An 18,594-nucleotide genomic window follows, 5' to 3' on the forward strand; every position below is an offset into this window, starting at 1 on the left:
AGGAGCAGTGGATTCGTAATGCAAGCACCAAGCCCCAATGGTAACACAGGGGGAAGACAGAAAGAAAGGAAGGAAGGGAGGGAGGGAGGGAGGGAGGAAGGAAGGAAGGAAGGAAGTAAAGAAGGAAGGAAGGAAGGAAGGAAGGAAGGAAGGAAGGAAGGAAGGAAGGAAGGAAGGAAGGAAGGGAGGGAAATAAAAAGAAAAGAAATACTCAACATCAATAGTCAAATTTTCTTGTTAATATGAATTCTTCATATGATGTGATGGTAATGGCACTTCTATGATCTTCCTGCCAAGCTTCACTCTAATCATGATAAAAGAAAATATAAACAAATTCCAGTAGAGGGTATCTTATAATACATCTGAATTGTATGAATCAAAACTTCAAAATTGTCAATGTCATAAAAGATAAGAAATCAAACTGTCACAGCTCTGAGTTGTTCAAGTGAAATCTAAATGTAATATGGTTTCCTAGATAGGATGCTGGAACAGAAAAGGAACATTAAGTAAAAACTATGGGAATTTGAATAAACTGTGGACTTGATTTCAAAACAATGTATGGACATTGGCTCATTAAATGCAGCAAATTCACTTAAGATGTAAATAGTAGCAGGCATAGCTTTGGAATGAAAAGGGTAGGAAAACTATAGTTGAGTTTTTCTCTATGTTTAAAACTGTTCTAAGAATTTAACTATATCTTTTTTATTTTTAAGGTTTTTTAAAAATATTTTATTTATTTATTTATTGAGAGAAATGCAGGAAGAGACACAGAAAGAAACACCAGAGCACTGCTCAGCTCTGGCTTAGGTGGTGTGGGGGATTGAACCTGGGATTTAGGAGCCTCAGGCATGAGAGTCTGTTTGCATAACCATTATGCTATCTTCCCCACCCTATTTTAAAGGTTTGTGAAGGGCAGAATTATAATGACTTTCCTTCCCCTTTTGAATGTCAGGGTGACATGTCCCAAACATATTACTAGGAACTCTGAGGGATGAGATTATGGGGACACTTTATTTTTTCTTTATCTATTGGGGGTTAATGTGTAACAGTACAATTGTTGACATATGAGTACAATTTCTCATCTTCCTGTGATATATGCAAAATAGTTTTACCCCCAATTACTTTCATTTATATTCCTTGTCCTGAAAATGAAATGTTACATTCTGATACACAGTGATAGGTTTATTATTTTAATTTATTAAATTCAGGTGTGAATAAAATCATTCATATAATCAGAAGTAGCACTATAACATTCAAGATATTTTTGTATGCATTCAGTTCTATACAGTGTATTATATATTTTGTAATATGCTTTTCTCCCCTAATATTTGTCATGGATATTTTTTCTGTATCTACATTCAAAATTACTAGAATGCCAATTCAAAGGCTCAGTAAATCAAAAATAAAATTGATAGATTATAATTCTTAGAACAGTTTTTCATATTCTTGACCAGTAATAAAACAAGCATGAGGCAGATTGGTAAGAGAAAAAGTACAGATAATTTTATTTAATAGCATATATACCTACTGTAAGTATGGAAAATTTTAGTAACTCACCATTTGTTCCTAGAGAAACTGTTAAATAATTTTGTAAATGCATAGTGCTTGGAAAAAGAACGGGAATACATATATATATCCCCCAGAGTTACCACTGGGACTATAAAAACCACTGCTCCTGGTGGACATTTTTTTCCATTTTATTGAAAAGGACAGAGAGAAATTTAGAGAGGAAGAGAGAAAGACACTTGCAGAGCAAGAGAGACTGCTTGTGAAGCATGCAGACTGAAGTTATGTTGTCTCCATACACCAAATCATTCTGAGAAGATGCATATCTCAAAATTTATGTAGAAAATTGCATCATGTTTACAAGTTACAGTGATCATAAAACAGTTCTGACCAACATTTTAAAGTTGAGAGATTAGAAACACTAATCTCTTAATTATTTTGAAAAAAGATCAATGTATCTGGCAGTGTTAGACCATATTCTTGTATAAAAATAAGTGAATAGAGTTGAGTAATTATTGCCAGAAATATTCTTTCTACTATGAACAGAGGAGCAGAATATGATTTTTACATAGTTGTTTTTTTTTTCCCCTACACTTAAAAAAATGGTATTATTAAGAGATTTGTGAAATATTTCTTGCACAGATGTCTCTTTCATGGCTAGGGAGATAGTTCAACTGGTAAGAGAGTGGGATGCTCCTGCCTGAAGCCCTCACTGAGGCCTGGCATCACATGTGCATTTCACTGTTAATGTGAAACTATCTAATATGAAATAAATAGAAAGACCATTAAAATATCTCTGGTAAAGTGATAAAAAGCAAGAAAAGGAGGACCATTTAAAAAAAAAAAAGGAAGTTGACCAACAAAATAGTCACTTGGGTAGTGCAGTTGTTTTGTCATTGTCATACCCAGGTTTGAATCTGTCCCTATCACACTGAAGGAAGCATTGGTACTGTGGTCTTTACATCTACTTCTCTGTTTCCATCTTTCTATCTGAAAAAAAAAAATTGGCTTGAAGTGGTGAAACCCCAGTCACAAAAATGGAGAAATGAATAAAATCTGGAAACATGTATAAAATTCTTTTTGGAAGTGAAAAATATATATACAATGTTTCTTGAGAACAAATTCCAAAGCTGCAGGGTTTTTCTTCCCACATCACCACTCAGTACTGGCTACTAGTGGTACCAAGGATTGAATTAAAAGTTTTATTTATACACCTTTCCCATGTTTGGGAGCTACTCTCTTCCCTGATCAAGCTTTCTGGTCCTTTTACCAGCCATGACATCATCTCCCCAGACAATAACTTGGGTCCACCTGTTTATCAAATGTTAGTCTCAGAAACAAACAAACAAACAAACAAAACACTGGTATAGTCATGGGCGCTTTGGAATATAACTAAAATAGGCCTACTAACTATCTACAAAATAGAGACCCCCAAATCTTCATCTGCAATATTCCACCCTTTAGATTCATGATTAGGCAACAATTTGTTTGGCTTTATATGTTAACTCTTCTTTCAGCCACCAAGTTCCAAATGCTAACATGATGCCAACTGGACTTCCCTGGGCAGAGGACTTCACCAATGTGTCCTGGAGCCCTGCTTCCCCAGAGCCCCGCCCCACTAGGGAAAGAGGGAGACAAGCTCGGAGTATGAATCTACCTGCCAATGCCCATGTTTAGCAGGGAAGCAGTTACAGAAGCCAGACCTTCCACCTTCTGCACCCCATAATGACCCTGGGTCCATACTCCCAGAGGGATAAAGAATAGGAAAGCTGTCAGGGGAGGGAATGGGATATGGAGTTTTGGTGGTGGGAATTGTGTGGAGTTGTACCCTTCTTATCCTATTGTTTTTATCAGTGTTTCCTTTTTATAAATAAAAATTCTAAAAAAGTTTTATTTAGTGTGCTAAGAGTACATCAAAAACAACTGAGGAAAATGCTTGATAGAATGACAGAGTAAAGGCTGGGAAACATATTAGGTGGCTTAAATATAAGGAAAGTAAAATAGCATACATCAAAGATTACTCCTTTTTGAAAAATAAAGATTAAAATAGATTAAATTTGTTTATTATTTTTAATAAGGAAAACATGGAAAAAATCACTAAAGGATAATATCACCTACTATTGTTCCTGAAAAAAATGTTTTTCTCATAGTCCATACTAAGAATAATTAGACAGGATAAGGTTCTCTAATACTTTAAAATATGTTTTGTTTTTTAAACATTCAAATATTTTTACTAGGGGCTAATAGTTTATAGTACAGCTGTTGACAAGTTTCTCTAAATTTTGTATGAGGCTGTTTTCTAGTGTACTGAATTCATATTGATAATATTAGAATCATCAGATTTGATTTTTTTGCTATAAAACAACAAAAACCTTGTTTCACTATGACTTCAGAGGTTTATTTTGTTGTAAGCAGGTGGTTAATCTGAAACAACTTAATATGCATAGGTTTTAATGGTCTTAAATATATTGTGTCAGAATTCTATATATTGCTTGTTTGCAAAAGCAATTGTCCTTTAAGTTTAATTTTTCTGTGATTTCTCTTCCTACAATGTGTTGTTTGCTATTCACAGTATATCTCAAAGTATATCACAGTATATCTCAAAAGAAATTTTGTGTACTTTACTGACATTTAAAATATCAGAATTCTTTGAATTGTTATTATTTAAGTTATGATACATTAAACACTAACTAGACCTACAATGCTGTTAGCTTTCTTTTTCCAAGTTTTATCAATAGTATTGGATGACTCTTGGGAATTATGTAGTTTTGTGAGGTAATACATATGTATGTAGTCATAAATTTGAAATAATTTATAGATGATTGGTGACTGTCATATAATATTGCTTTCTATTTTTTCCATAAATCTATATCATAATATTATTTATGGAAATATTTTAGGTTTATAGTTATTTTAAAAATAGTGTACTAGGAACACTATTGGTAGAAATTTAACTACTGCTAATTTATATTTTCTTATTAAGTAAATTTCATTCTTTAAAAACATAACTTACATACTATACTTGCATATGTATGTAAATGACACTCAAAATAAATATACATGTATATTTGCATATATACTTCCTTCTTAGGTATCACAACACCCATCTTTATCAAGCTTAGAAACCTTAATGGTCTCACAGAAGTCTGAAATTGAGTATTTACAGGAGAAACTGAAAATAGCAAATGAAAAACTGTCAGAGAACATAGCTACCAACAAGAGCTCCTCAGAGAAGAGCATCTTGACATGTGCTGAAGGAAAACATAAGGTAGGGGCATTTTGTCATCTTGAAAATTTGTCAGAATGATTGGGAAGGCAAGAAATGGAGAAATTTAAAAGTGAATGGAAACATTTACATCTCTGCATATCTTTATGGGATCTTTTAAAAATATCATATGCCAAATGTTTGAGGACTTGGGGGCATAGAGAGTTTTCCCTTTTTAAAGACTCAGTTATACATTTAGTAGTTATATACTTGTTTTATATCAAGTTAGCATTCATATATTAAGAATTTTGGTAAATATCTTTTGTCTAATCTATAGGAAAATTTAAGTAAAATTTTTTTTTTTAATTAAGTTTATTTATTTTCCTTTTTGTTGCCCTTGTTGTTTAACATTGTTGTGGTTATTAATGTCGTTGTTGTTGGATAGGACAGAGAGAAATGGAGAGAGGAGGGGAAGACAGAGAGGAGGAGAGAAAGACAGACACCTGCAGACCTGCTTCACCGCTTGTGAAGCGACTCCCCTGCAGGTGGGGAGCCGGGGGCTCGAACAAGTAAAATTTTATATTAGTTATTTTAGTCCTTGATTCAAATTTAATGGAAAGGAAAAAATGTCTTTATATTTCTTTTCTGTTAATATATGATATTAAAATACTGTCCATATATAACATAAGCGATAAACTACAATTTAACATTAGTTTATGTAGGTATAGCTCTTTATTTGTAAGCATGACAATGGAGACTTCATAGCATGTTTTTCTTTTTATTTATATTTCAGCTTTTTTTTTCTACATTATTTACTAGTGTTACTATTAAGCTGAAAAATTCTATGACCGTTGGATAGTAGGATGATTTCTTAAGAGTATTTGGGAGTTGGGCTGTAGCGCAGCGGGTTAAGCACAGGTGGCGCAAAGCACAAGGACCGGCATAAGGATCCTGGTTCGAACCCCAGCTCCCCACCTACAGGGGAGTCGCTTCACAGGCAGTGAAGCAGGTCTGCAGGTGTCTATCTTTCTCTCCTCCTCTCTGTCTTCCCCTCCTCTCTCTATTTCTCTCTGTCCTATCCAACAACGACAACAACAATAATAACTACAACAATAAAACAACAAGGGCAACAAAAGGGAATAAATAAATAAAATAAATATTTAAAAAAAAAGAGTATACTGAAAGTATAGTAGTTTTAGATAATTGAAATGACATTTCCCTCAGAGTAAGTTTTGGATTATCTTTATACACTTGTTACTTCAGCAGTAGAAAAATAACATTTTTGTAAAAAGGCAACCATGTTCTCAAGATAATTGTTTTCAATTCTTTCCATTTTATTTATATAAATAAGAGCAAACTGTCTTAATAAAGAAAACACTTAAAATTAAACCCATGTTTCTGTGGTACTCATGCTTACTTCCTCTAATAGTTATTGGAGAACAAGCTATATATATGCAGTTGATGTAACTGAATTGTGTTTTTTACCATTTGGAGTTTTTTCTCTTCATGATTTTTATTTAAATGAAAAAAAAAACATTTCTAAATTTGAGTACTAAAATCATTTGACCTCATTTGGATGCTTGCTGTATTGTTGATGTCTCATTGCTTTTTAACAAAAATCAGGGAAATGAGAGGTGTATTTTCAACAAAAAAATTCTTTCATTTTCATAAGGGGATGCAGTAAGTATGAGCAATATGTTGCCCAGCTTAATAGTTAATTTCACATATTCATTCTCCAGATTGGTATATGAAGCTGTACATAATATAAACACACATTCTTGTCTCTAGTTAGCCACATTATAGTTAATGACCATATGGTCATTATGTTATAAGATCTACTGTCTGTTGTATTTATATTCCTCAAGCATATTGTTCCTTCAACTTCACAGTGTGTTAAACTATTTCAAAGGGAAAAAAATCCTTTCCCTCTTGTTTCTGGTTGTCCTATCAAGTGTAACCTTGGACCCTTATAGAGCAATTAGACCAGCCTCTATCCCCTCCTTTGTAATGAGGTTTCTTGCATTTCTGAGTCTATAACCCTTTAGTCTTCCCTAATGGGACATCATTATTCTGAAAGAAACAATGTAAATGTAAATGAATATTCTCATTAACGAGTCACAGAGAAACCTTTAGCAGTAGCACTGTGGTAATTCCGCTTGTTATTTCTCTAGTATTCCATGCAGGATTTTTTTTAAATACTTCATTATTAGTATTCAAAATTACTTGTTCTTTAATTTTACATGTCTTTCATAATCCACTGTTCCAACTAGTTCAACCATGTCCTTGTTTTACTCTCCAGGAACCACCTGTGAAACGTTCAAGGTCTTTGTCCCCAAAGAGCTCTTTCGCAGACTCAGAAGAGCTAAGGAAGCTGAGGAAAGCTGAAAGAAAGATTGAAAACCTAGAGAAGGAACTACTACTAAAGGTGAACTTTAAATCATTTCTAAGTAAAAACCTTGCAAGGATAAAGGTAAACCAAAGTAAGCATTCGTCTCATAAGTTACTGTCTCCTAAATTTAATTACATAAAGTTTTCTTTTCTGAGAGTCAGAAAGAAATAAAAAAAATCTACTTAAAAACTAAATATTTATTACTCTAAAATTATTTTTAAATACTCTGGCCATATCAGTAAATGGGAAAAATTTCTCATAGATTTTCAGTGGCAAAACTATTGAAATAACCAGTATAAAGATATTTCCTTATGGCTCTTTATATATAGCATTTTAAAAAAAAAAGTTAAAAACACATCTTAACTCAGGTCACTTAAAGTTATTCCTTATCAATAAATTACATAGTTTAATAGCAAATACATTACATTTCCATTTAAATTGAATAATCCTAAAACCACATAACACTTAATCATTGTTCTATCAATGTAGGACTCATATACCTTGAATCATCTGGGGAGATAGCACAGCTATAAAACATCAGACTTCCATATTTCTTAGGCTGCAAAGAGTTGAGGGGGAAAATCCATTATTTTCTTGAATTGCATTTAATTTGTCACATTGGTTTTCACAAAGAATTGGGACATGGTGATCAGATATCACTTGCTTTATTTATGATAATGAAAATAGCATGCACATGGACTTGCACTTGTCAACTGAAGAGAATGGCAATTAGTTGATTTAGTTTGACTTTATATCCCAGCTTCTAGCAAATGTTCTAGGTTTAGTCCCCAGCATTTGCAACATTATAGGCCAGAGTGGAACCATTTTCTGAGTCCTCCCACCTTGTCTCTACCTATATCTTGAAAAAGAAAATGTCTTTAAAATTTTCCCTATTAAAAGAAGTCATATACTTTGTCCAACCTATTTTTGAGAGTTTATACTTTCCAAGTCATGAATTCTCTTTCTCAGAACTATTTTTTGTTACTATTTTGATTTTTTTTTCTGAGAATTCAGTACAACTGAACTTGTCCTTATTTATTCATTACTACTCGAAGTCCTGTAATATTATTTTTGAGATTTAGCCTTCAAGTTTATTGCAAATAGTTTTATGACATCTGTTCATATGCTTAATACTTTATATATGACTAAAATCCAATAAATTTAAAATGTAGATTCTGTGTCATATAATATAGATTACTTTTGGGAAGAAAAAACTTTAAGATTATGTGTGGTCTAGAGCAAAATGTGCCTTAGAGGTATAGATAACCATGACTACCGTTCATTTTTGTATTTTCATTAAATATTAGGTATAATTTGTGTTTATTTATTCAGAGTTAAACTTTGTGGCCCAGGAGGTGGTTTACTGGGTAGACTACTAGATTTGCATGCATGAGGTCCTAAGATTGGTCCCTAGCAGTACCAATACCATAGTAAGTCTCTAGTTCTCTGTCTCTCTGTGTTTCTTTCTCTATATCTTCCCTTCTTACCCTCTCCACCTCCCTCCAATGAATAGTAAATACAATGATTATTTTAAGTTAAACTATTAGTTCTAATACAAAGGAAAACAATCATCTATTATTTCTATAAAATATAAGATGAACTCACCTTGCTAGCATTTAACTTATTTAAGTTTTATGCACCTAGAGTTATCTGTTCATTCGTTTGTATAGTATATCAGTATTCTGAAATTTCTGTCTATCTACCCATTTATCTGGAGAGATACTTATTTGCTATAAGGAACTGACTGATGGGATTATCGAGTCTGAAAAGTTTAGAATCTACAGTTGTCCAGATGACTAGCCAGATGAAGTTAATTTCAGTCAACTTCAAATGTCTGAAAACCAGGAAAAATAGTAGTATAAATTCCAACTCCAACTAGAATCTTAATCAAAAGGCAGGAAGGAGATTGATATCCCAAGTCAAAGTCATTCACACAAGAAGAAAGATTTATATCTTACTCAACTTTTTGCTTATTAAAACTTTAAGTGTCTTAAGCTAGAGTCCTTTATTCACATTGGGTGAATAGCCTATTTATTCAGTGGGTTAGTTCAAATGTTAGTCATAACCAAAAACTCCAACCAGACACACCCAGAAATAATAATTTATTAAATATCTGGCTGCTTAGTTGATACATGAATTTAACATACACATATCCCATTTAATTGTAGGATTAAATAAGAATCATCACTCATTTGAACCCAGAAATGTCTTTGCTATTTGTTTTTATCAAAAAGAACTAGAGTGATTCAGGCATTTTTAGATCTGTTCTCTTTCACTTAAATATCTTGTTCCAGAAAAAGTCTCAGAGGTATTATACTAATTCCATGTATTTTTTTCTAATGTTTCTTGGGTGAAATCACCTCATTTATTTTCAGAGTAAAATTCTCTTATGCAAAATTTTTTATCCTCCTTTTTTTCCAGAATTCTTTCTTCAAGTCACTTCATGATAATCATGAATTGTAAATGTGTTTTTTCATCTGCAAGACTAGGGGCAAATAGGAGCACTTTTTTCTCTTTTTTAAAAAAATTTATTATCTTTATTTATTGGAGAGAGACAGCCAGAAATTAAGAGGTTAGGGAGAGATAGCGAGGGAGAGAGACAGAGCACCTGTAGCACTATTTCACCACTCACAAAGCTTTCCTCAGCAGAAGCGGGGGTGCGGGGGGACCTTCCCTGGTCCTTGCACACTGTGACATGTATGCTCAACTAGGTTTGCCACCACCCAGCCCTGTAGCAAAGTTTTATTTCTTTGTATTTAATCATTTAAAGTTCTTATTATAAATAATAAAATGGTTGAATATAAAAGCTACTCTATTAGTGTATTGCACTAATGTAAAAGACTCAGGGGTGGGGGGAGGGTTATGCATGTAGGAACTATTGTATTTTACTGTCAACAGTAAACCATTAGTCCCTCAATAAAGAACTTTTTTTTAAAAAAAGTCATTATATGGCACCAAAGTAAAAGACTCTAGGGTCAGGAGGAAGTTCGGGTCCTGGAATATGATGGCTGAGGAGGACCTAGTGAGAGTTGAAGTATTATTTGAAAAACTGAGAAATGTTACATATAAAAGAATTTTACTCTGAAAATAAACGAGGTTATTTCACCCAAGAAACATTAGAAACAAATACATGGAATTAGTATAGTGCCTCTGAAGATATAATTCTCCTGTGTTGGACTGCAATATTTTTATTATTGCTATTATTAAGGTACACATGCGTTTAAGCTAATGATACCTGATGGAGACTTGGGGAGGTGAGAGAAAGTGCACCTCAAACCCAGGTTCAGATTAGATTGTCTGATTCACAGAAATGATTTCAAGGGTAGAGTCAACTGTAAATAGCAGTAGGTTGAGATTTATTAAAAGGTGAAGTGAAAGCACACACTCAGGATATACTGGTGGATTCTCAAGTGAACTGTGACCTGCTAATTTTAGGGGTTTAGTTGATGTGGAGTTTTCCTGTGATGGGCATTTTCTTTTTTCTTTTCTCTTTATTTTAAGGACTGAGACTGAGAGAGAGTGAAAGAGACCATAGTACCAAAATCTCATTCAGTGTATTAGAGATGAGGCTCAAACTTACGTCATTCACAGAGAAAAGCAGCACACTTTCCAAGTGAGGTATTTTGCTAGCCCAGGTGAGGTGTTCTTGTTGTTGTTTTAGTGATTGAACGATTATGATTTATTAAGGAGATGGAATAGGTGGCATTGCTTAGAAAAGATGAAATTATCCTGGAATGGAGAGTCCACCTTTTTTTAAAAAAAATTTCTTTTAAATGATCTTACTGTTTATTTTATTTATTCCCTTTTGTTGCCCTTTTTAAAATTGTTGTTGTTATTGATGTCGTTGTTGGATAGGACAGAGAGAAATGGAGAGAGGAGGGGAAGATAGAGGGGGAGAGAAAGATAGACACCTGCAGACCTGCTTCACTGCTTGTGAAGAGACTCCCCTGCAGGTGGGGAGCCAGGGGCTCGAACTGGGATCCTTAAGCTAGTTCTTGTGCTTTGCGCCACCTGCGTTTAACCTGCTGCACTACCGCCTGACTCCTGAGTCCACCACTTTTATAAGCTTATTTACCGTGTTCAAAACTGTCAGAATATCTTACTGTCCTGACCCAGTGGGTATGGAAGTTTTGTTACAAGGAGGCTCATTGTCACACAATAGACATACTGTCATCTTAGTCCTACTGGTTCCCCTCTGATTTTATCTTACACTTGGATCTTAAGGATGTGGCCAGGTCTTACGTTTAATAAGTTGTTTTCTATTTCTTATTAGGAAATTATATACAGTTTTTATATTTTCCTAATATACTCTGGCTTGATTCATTTTGATAGGAACTAATATCTTTTTGTTAGTTCCATAGAGCTGTTTTGGCTTTCACAAGTATCTGAGAAAAACAGAATTTTTTGATTTCAAAATTCTGGAGGAAATAAGAGACCAAAATCAAGGTGTCATCAAGATTAATTCTTTATGTTTGTATTGGTTGTGGGGAGGGTTATTTAGTAATCTTGGGAATTCCTTAGCATTCTCCTGTGTCTCTACATCATCTTCTGCCTATTCATTTCTCCCTTCAGTGTCTGAATTTCTTCTTTGAAGAAGAACTTCAATCACATTAAATTATTATGCACCCTAATAACTGTATTTAAAATTTATTACCGCTATAAAGTTACTGTCTCCAATTAAAATCACAGTCAAAGGTAGTGAGTGTTATATATATATATATATCCCCAGGGTTATCGTTGGGGTCAGTGCCTATACAACTTCAACTTCACCATCCAGAAGGCCATTTTTTTTCTTTTGTATGTGTATGTGTATGTGTATGTGTATGTGTATGTGTATGTGTGTATGTGAAGGATGAGCAATGGGAAGATAAAGAAGCAAAGAGAGAGAGACAGAGATGGAAGGAGAAACAACTCAGCATTGTTCCACCTCTCTTGAATCTTTGCCCCATGTAGGCATTTCCATGTGGTGATGGGGGCTCATGGTAATGTGTGTATTGTACTAGGTGTGTCACCTACTGACTCTGGGTAGTGAGGTTTATGTTATTTCAACCCATAACAGTAACAGTGTGTTAGAATTGATGGTACTTCTCTTTTTGTAGGCAGTATCCTATTAATACATGTTGAGTTTTTGTCATGAACTTTTCTACATTGATATTATGTTATTATTCTATTGAGCAGTGCTCTGCCAAGTTAGTGGCAATATGTCAGACATATTTTCTGTTAACTTATTGTAAACAGTAGATTAAACCGTTGTTTTTCTGTTCACCTTTAATATATTGTGAATCTGTTGAAAGTTATAGATGCAATATTTCTTTAGCTTATTTAGTATGTTATACCTGTTAATATTTACCCAAAGATTTTGTACCACAGAAGATACTGTCACACATGTCACTTAGAGAAGATAAATTCTATGTTTCAATACTAGTTTTAGGGTGCCACATCAATTACTAGGTGGACTTAAAAGAGAGAAAGAGAAGGGTTTTAAAAAAATTTTTTTTAATTAATTTTTTTATTTTTGAGAGAGATGCAGAGAGAGAGACACACAGAGAAACACCAGAGTACTGCTCAGCTCTGGCTTATGGTGGTGTGGGGGATTGAACCTGGGACTTAGGAGCCTCAGGCATGAGAGTCTGTTTGCATAACCATTATGCTGTCACCCCCACCCGAAAGAGAAGTTTTACCGATATTCCATGGGATGTATGTTTATACACTTTAGAAGTGAATTTATTCCTTTTATTATTGCTGTGTTCACAAATAGGATTCTAATAGTATTTATAAATTGCATACAAATATTAGCATATAATTTTAAGACTCAGGCAATTTTTGTGTATGGTTGTATATATAATCAAAATAGGTGACCAATCTTGTAATAAAAACACAAGTAGTAATACAGAGATAAAGTCTATTAATATAAATGAGTATTCTACCTTATCAATTGGTATGAATTGAGAGAAGAATGCAGCAAAGTGAGCTCCTTCCCAGAGCTTCTAGGATTGGGAGAAATATGGTTTTTGTAGAGAATGGGGAAGGTTCCTGCTGTCTTAGGGTTTAAGAAGACAATATATAGTTATTGTTATAACCACATTATTTGGAAATTTGGTTTACTTTGAAAATCCTATTGTTAGGATTTGCTCTGTCATACAAGACCTCATCATACTTTATGTCCTTTTATGCTGTTTACATATAGCTGTATCTTTTTTTAAAAGATTTTATTTATTTATTAATGAGAAAGATAGGAGGAGAGAGAACGAACTAGACATCACTCTGACACATGTGCTGCTGGGGATCGAACTCTGGACCTCATGCTTGAGAGTCCAAAGCTTTATCACTGAGCCACCTCCTGGACCACATAGCTTTATCTTTTAAAGTGACACAACCAGTTGCTTCTGGTCTCCCTGGTCTAAGATTATAGGTGATTTAATATTTCAAAGAACATGTCATTATTAGAAATGGATTAACAATTTGAGCCCACTGTTTAAATTCAATCTGATTACCAATTTGAAGTCTTAAATGCTTAGAGTAAAGGAAAGTATACTCATTTGGACCTGCCATATGACTGAGTAATTCCTCTCCTGTCCTATGCTTTACATTGGCTTGTTCTAGCCCTCCCCCTCCAAGAGAATTGGATGAGTCCTGTTAATTTCACGGGCCTGCTTGGCCCCGCCCGAAGGGACCCTGGGAGAGGGTTCCTGAGTCCGAGAGTTCCTGAGTTCCAGTGACAGAGTTTCTGAGTTCTGGAGTTCGAGAGTGCGAGAGTGCGAGGGTGCGAGAGTTTCTGAGTTCGAGAGTAAGGGAGAGGGTTCCTGAGTTCCAGAGTAAAAGAAAGAGTGCTTGCGCCGCCGCAAAGAGACAGCAGAGTTCTGTTTGGTGATTAGTTTGTCTTAGTTTGTGAATCGTTGTTCCTGAATAAAGAAATACAGCTGCCCTGCCCAGCCGTTGTCTCCGCGTCTCTGTTCACCACCGTGAAGCCAGCCCGGCCCGGCAAGAGCCTCCGAATTTTAACAACAAATGGCGCCCACGTGGACCTGACCTGCGCATCTCTCAGATAAGTAAAGACAATTTGGCTACCTATGCACGATGGCCTTCTCTTCTGCTTGTGAAGAGATCTCCAAAGGCCTCTGCTCTTTCTTCACGAGACTGTTTTGCTGTTTCTGGAACATTTATCTCTGGACCACTCTGTGGTTTCCACTCGCTCGAGCGAACTCAGAACAGCCAGCGGGAAGAGCCAGCGGGCGGGAGGCAAGGCGCGGAGCTGCTGTTTCCACCTGGTCAAACAGCCAGCCAGCCGGCTGCGCCCAGACAACCCCGCGCACCGCGCCAGCAACCCCGCAGCCCCGCAGCCCGCAGGAGGCCTACGCCAACATGCTGGAGCCCGATGCCAACATGCTGGAGCCTGAGGCCAACATGCTGGAGCCCGATGCCAACATGCTGGAGCCTGAGGCCAGCCCACAGGAGCCGGCTCTCCACCGCGTGGTGCAGGGCACTGGACGCGTGATCCCTCCACGCTGCTCGGCCACTGCGAACAGGGCAGCAGACATGGCAGGGCCATGGGGCAGGGCCGCGGCGTTCTATCATGGCCGCCACCCCTGGGCACCTAGGCTCACGCCTTCTACAAAGATGGCCTGCCTGCCCTCTTTCTATGAATTCTGGAACCATCCCGGGCCTCCCGGACCCCCAGGCTCCCTGCCAAAACTGGGCACACGAGATCTCCAGCCGCCGGTCCGGTCTGAAGACAGACAAGCTGGAGCACACAGAGATTTGTGCAGAGATCGCAACCTGCAATTCCTAGAAGTGGAGCTGCGCGGGAAGCCACCTCCGGATGGTGAACCCCCCCCCAACAACTAAGACAGTACAGACTTAAATTCGTGTTTAAAATGACATGTCTTCGTAACAAAGGTTTCTCTCCTCGTGTATTAATGACTATGTTTATGTGTATGTTTAAAGTTTGGTAAACAGTAGCTTTAAGGCTAAATTCTTACTAGTCAAAGATAAATGAAAAAGGTTTTCAACGTAATTCTCATAAAGATAAAAATTAACTTACATTTAAAGTCTAAGGTAAAATTAGTTAACAATCAATATATTTTAACTAAGTTGGTCTAAACAAAAGGTTAAATAGACTTGTTGATATGTAAAACACTACCTATTAGAAATGGTAGATCGCACAATGGCTATGCTAATTATTCTCATGCCTGAGGTTTCCTCTCCGGCCCACATCTAGGGTGTGTCTCCATCTTGAATGGGTGTAACAAAAGGTTGTTGATATGTAAAAGTCTCAAATTCCTTCTCTATTATAAATGTTAGATCGTGCAGTAGATATGCTAATAACAAGTTTTGTTTCATAGTAAGTAAGTTGTAGCCAGCTGCCTTTGGGACCCTAGGCCGTTCCCCGCCCCCATGCAAATGCCCGTCGAGGCAAGTAGCCCCCCAGAGGCAAGAAATGTTTTTTTTTCAGATATGGCCCCCTCAGGCCTTCCCTTGGCAACATGCTGGTTTTGGTTATATATGTTTCTGTTCACCCCACACCCTTGATACTATAGTCATTTAGTTAAAAAGAAAAGGGGGAATTGTCGTATGCTTTACATTGGCTTGTTCTAGCCCTCCCCCTCCAAGAGAATTGGATGAGTCCTGTTAATTTCACGGGCCTGCTTGGCCCCGCCCGAAGGGACCCTGGGAGAGGGTTCCTGAGTCCGAGAGTTCCTGAGTTCCAGTGACAGAGTTTCTGAGTTCTGGAGTTCGAGAGTGCGAGGGTGCGAGAGTTTCTGAGTTCGAGAGTAAGGGAGAGGGTTCCTGAGTTCCAGAGTAAAAGAAAGAGTGCTTGCGCCGCCGCAAAGAGACAGCAGAGTTCTGTTTGGTGATTAGTTTGTCTTAGTTTGTGAATCGTTGTTCCTGAATAAAGAAATACAGCTGCCCTGCCCAGCCGTTGTCTCCGCGTCTCTGTTCACCACCGTGAAGCCAGCCCGGCCCGGCAAGAGCCTCCGAATTTTAACAACACTCTCCTAGGGATATACCCCATAGCATCCAACCAAAAAGATATGTGTACACCTATGTTCATAGCAGCACAATTCATAATAGTCAAATTCAATAAATAAATAAAAATAAAAAATGATGAGTTTAACAGGTAGTTTACTGGGTAGAGTACATTCTCTGACTCCTCGGTGGGCACATTGTTATAATAATCTAAATTTGGATCATGATAATAATGATGGATCAGGCTAACTCACAAGTAGAACATGTTCCTAACCCTTTCACCATCAGTGGCTTAATCCCCAGCACCACATGGGAACACCCTTGATAGCAGCAGGGAAGCTCCATGGATGTTTTTGTAGTACTATAGTACTATAGTATCTCTTCTTCTCTCTTTCCTCTCTGTCTTTCCCTCTGGCCCCTATAACCTTCTCCTTCCCCCACATTAAAAAAAAAAAGAAGAAGAAATCTTCAGGAGGTTGTTCGGTGGCATTTCTTATGTACCAGTTCTTGCCTCATACCTGACACTACGTAATAAATAATTAATTAATTGCCAGAAAAGTCATGACGTACTTTTGCATAGAAGAATACATTCTAACTTTTCTGACAACTCAATAAATAAAATTGAAATTCTGAAGGTTTGGTGAAGAATCACTTTTTTTGAGAAGCGTGTTTTAAAAATGATATAAGTACACCCTCTGAAAACTGAAAAAAAAAGAACTGAACTATATAAGTTAATTTTATGCTTATATCTAACACAGACATGTTCTCCACTAAACAGATTTAGAAGTCATTAACTAAAATTGTTTGGCCTCCCAGAAGTCCTTGTTTAACCCAATAATGTTGGAACTATATAGTTTATGGCCTCTTTAAAAGTTCTAAGCCCAGTTGTCATATTCCAATTCTTCATAATACAGCCTGAAGTTTAAATATAGGTCTGATATATGTCCAAACTGTTTTTCTTCTATGTAATCTCTGTGCCTGGAATTCCTAATCTACAGAGTTATTCTTACTATGATTTGTGCCCTTTTTCTAGAACAGTCATGGCTTCTATTTGGATAAATTTTTGTTTTGAAAAGAAAAATAAAATCTGTAAGATTGGTTATTATCCATTTGTGTGTATATGAATTAATAACAGGAAAATAAGTGAAACTAATTTGATGTCAAAATTTGAAATTAGTTAAGCCATTATTAAAATTGACAGTGAGTGGTTTTCATTTATCAAACCATTCCTGTGTCGAGCATATTGTTTCTTTTCTTCCTGAGTAGTATGAACTCATTTGCAAAGTATTTTCTTTCACATTTCATACTTAGCAGGGTAATGCTAAGTAATTATTTCCAACATTATATTATTCCTTAAAAAAATAATAACTTGTGTACTTGCTTTTTTGTGTTCTATAGAGCCAAGAAAATGATGAGCTAAGAGATGCCCATGAAAAACGCAAGGAAAGGCTACAGATGTTACAGACCAACTACAGAGCAGTAAAAGAGCAATTAAAACAGTGGGAAGAAAACAGTGACATGTGAGTTACTTAGCTCATAAAGGCATTTCCCTAAATATTAAATGGATTGGCGTAGTATCATATAGGTGTTTTAATGGATTTTGTTTGAATTAAAAAAATGTTTGGTAGTAAGATCTTTAGTACGAATTTTAATAGATTATGTAATAAATAAATGCAGAGAAATATGCTAGCAGTCACTATAGGTGCTCCTATCATTTGCAGAAATCATTAGTTAAGTTAATGTTATAAATCGGTTTATTTCAATATTAATAAAGTATAGCTGAGGAAAACTTACTTCATGTCCATATGATGTAAAAACTGCTTTAAATAAATAAAACTCAAATGCTGTAATATTCATAACTCAAAAGAATTTATTTTTTAATTGAAAGACCAAAGAAATAGGAATTCCCACATATAGTTGTCTGTCTTAAATTCACTTCTACCTAGTATGCAGTTTGAAAATCTTTACTATCCATCAGCTTATTCTGCAGCTTATTTGAATGAATTGGTGGTCTCAGTTCAATTGCTCTGAACAGGTGTTCAGATCTTGGTTAGTCGTAAGTGGCTCCCCTGTTAACAGTATCAACAGAGGGCAAAGGACTGAATGAGTATAGAAAATCTACTACTCTCTCATATTTTGAGATGGATCCTTTAGGGCAACATTGATGATACACATTGGTCTGTTCTGTAGAGAAATACCTTTTCTAAATTGGCCGGTACAGCGCTTTTACAAAATGAAAAGGAAAAGTTTGTTTTATGTGAAAACATAAAGGTTTATTTGGCATGTTTTATAGATAATTGTAACATCTAATTTTTCATTTGATGAATGGAAAATGTTTCTAATCACTTGCAGTAAATCAGTGATATAACAATGTTTCTGGATAAATCTAGTCTTCGTTCACCTAATTCATTATTTATTTATTTCTACCAGAACACTGCTTAATTTTGGCTTATGGTAGTGCTGAGATTAAATCTGAGACTTTGGAGCCTCAGACACCAAAGTCCTTTTACATAACCATTATGCTGCC

At 35.8% G+C, this 18,594-nt stretch overlaps 1 protein-coding gene across 4 annotated transcripts in view; it reads left to right on the plus strand.

The window, feature by feature from the left end:
• Window positions 1-18,594, plus strand: part of CNTLN (centlein) — a 331,221-nt gene that overhangs the window by 151,632 nt on the left and 160,995 nt on the right. For all 4 annotated transcript variants that reach the window (XM_060199608.1, XM_016193668.2, XM_060199607.1 and 1 more), the window contains exons 9-11: window positions 4,598-4,774; window positions 7,011-7,136; window positions 17,466-17,587. In XM_060199608.1, the coding sequence (XP_060055591.1) occupies window positions 4,598-4,774; window positions 7,011-7,136; window positions 17,466-17,587 (425 nt within the window). The remainder of the gene's footprint in view (window positions 1-4,597; window positions 4,775-7,010; window positions 7,137-17,465; window positions 17,588-18,594) is intronic.

Source organism: Erinaceus europaeus, chromosome 10 (assembly GCF_950295315.1).
Source record: "Erinaceus europaeus chromosome 10, mEriEur2.1, whole genome shotgun sequence".
Classification (NCBI taxonomy): domain Eukaryota; kingdom Metazoa; phylum Chordata; class Mammalia; order Eulipotyphla; family Erinaceidae; genus Erinaceus; species Erinaceus europaeus.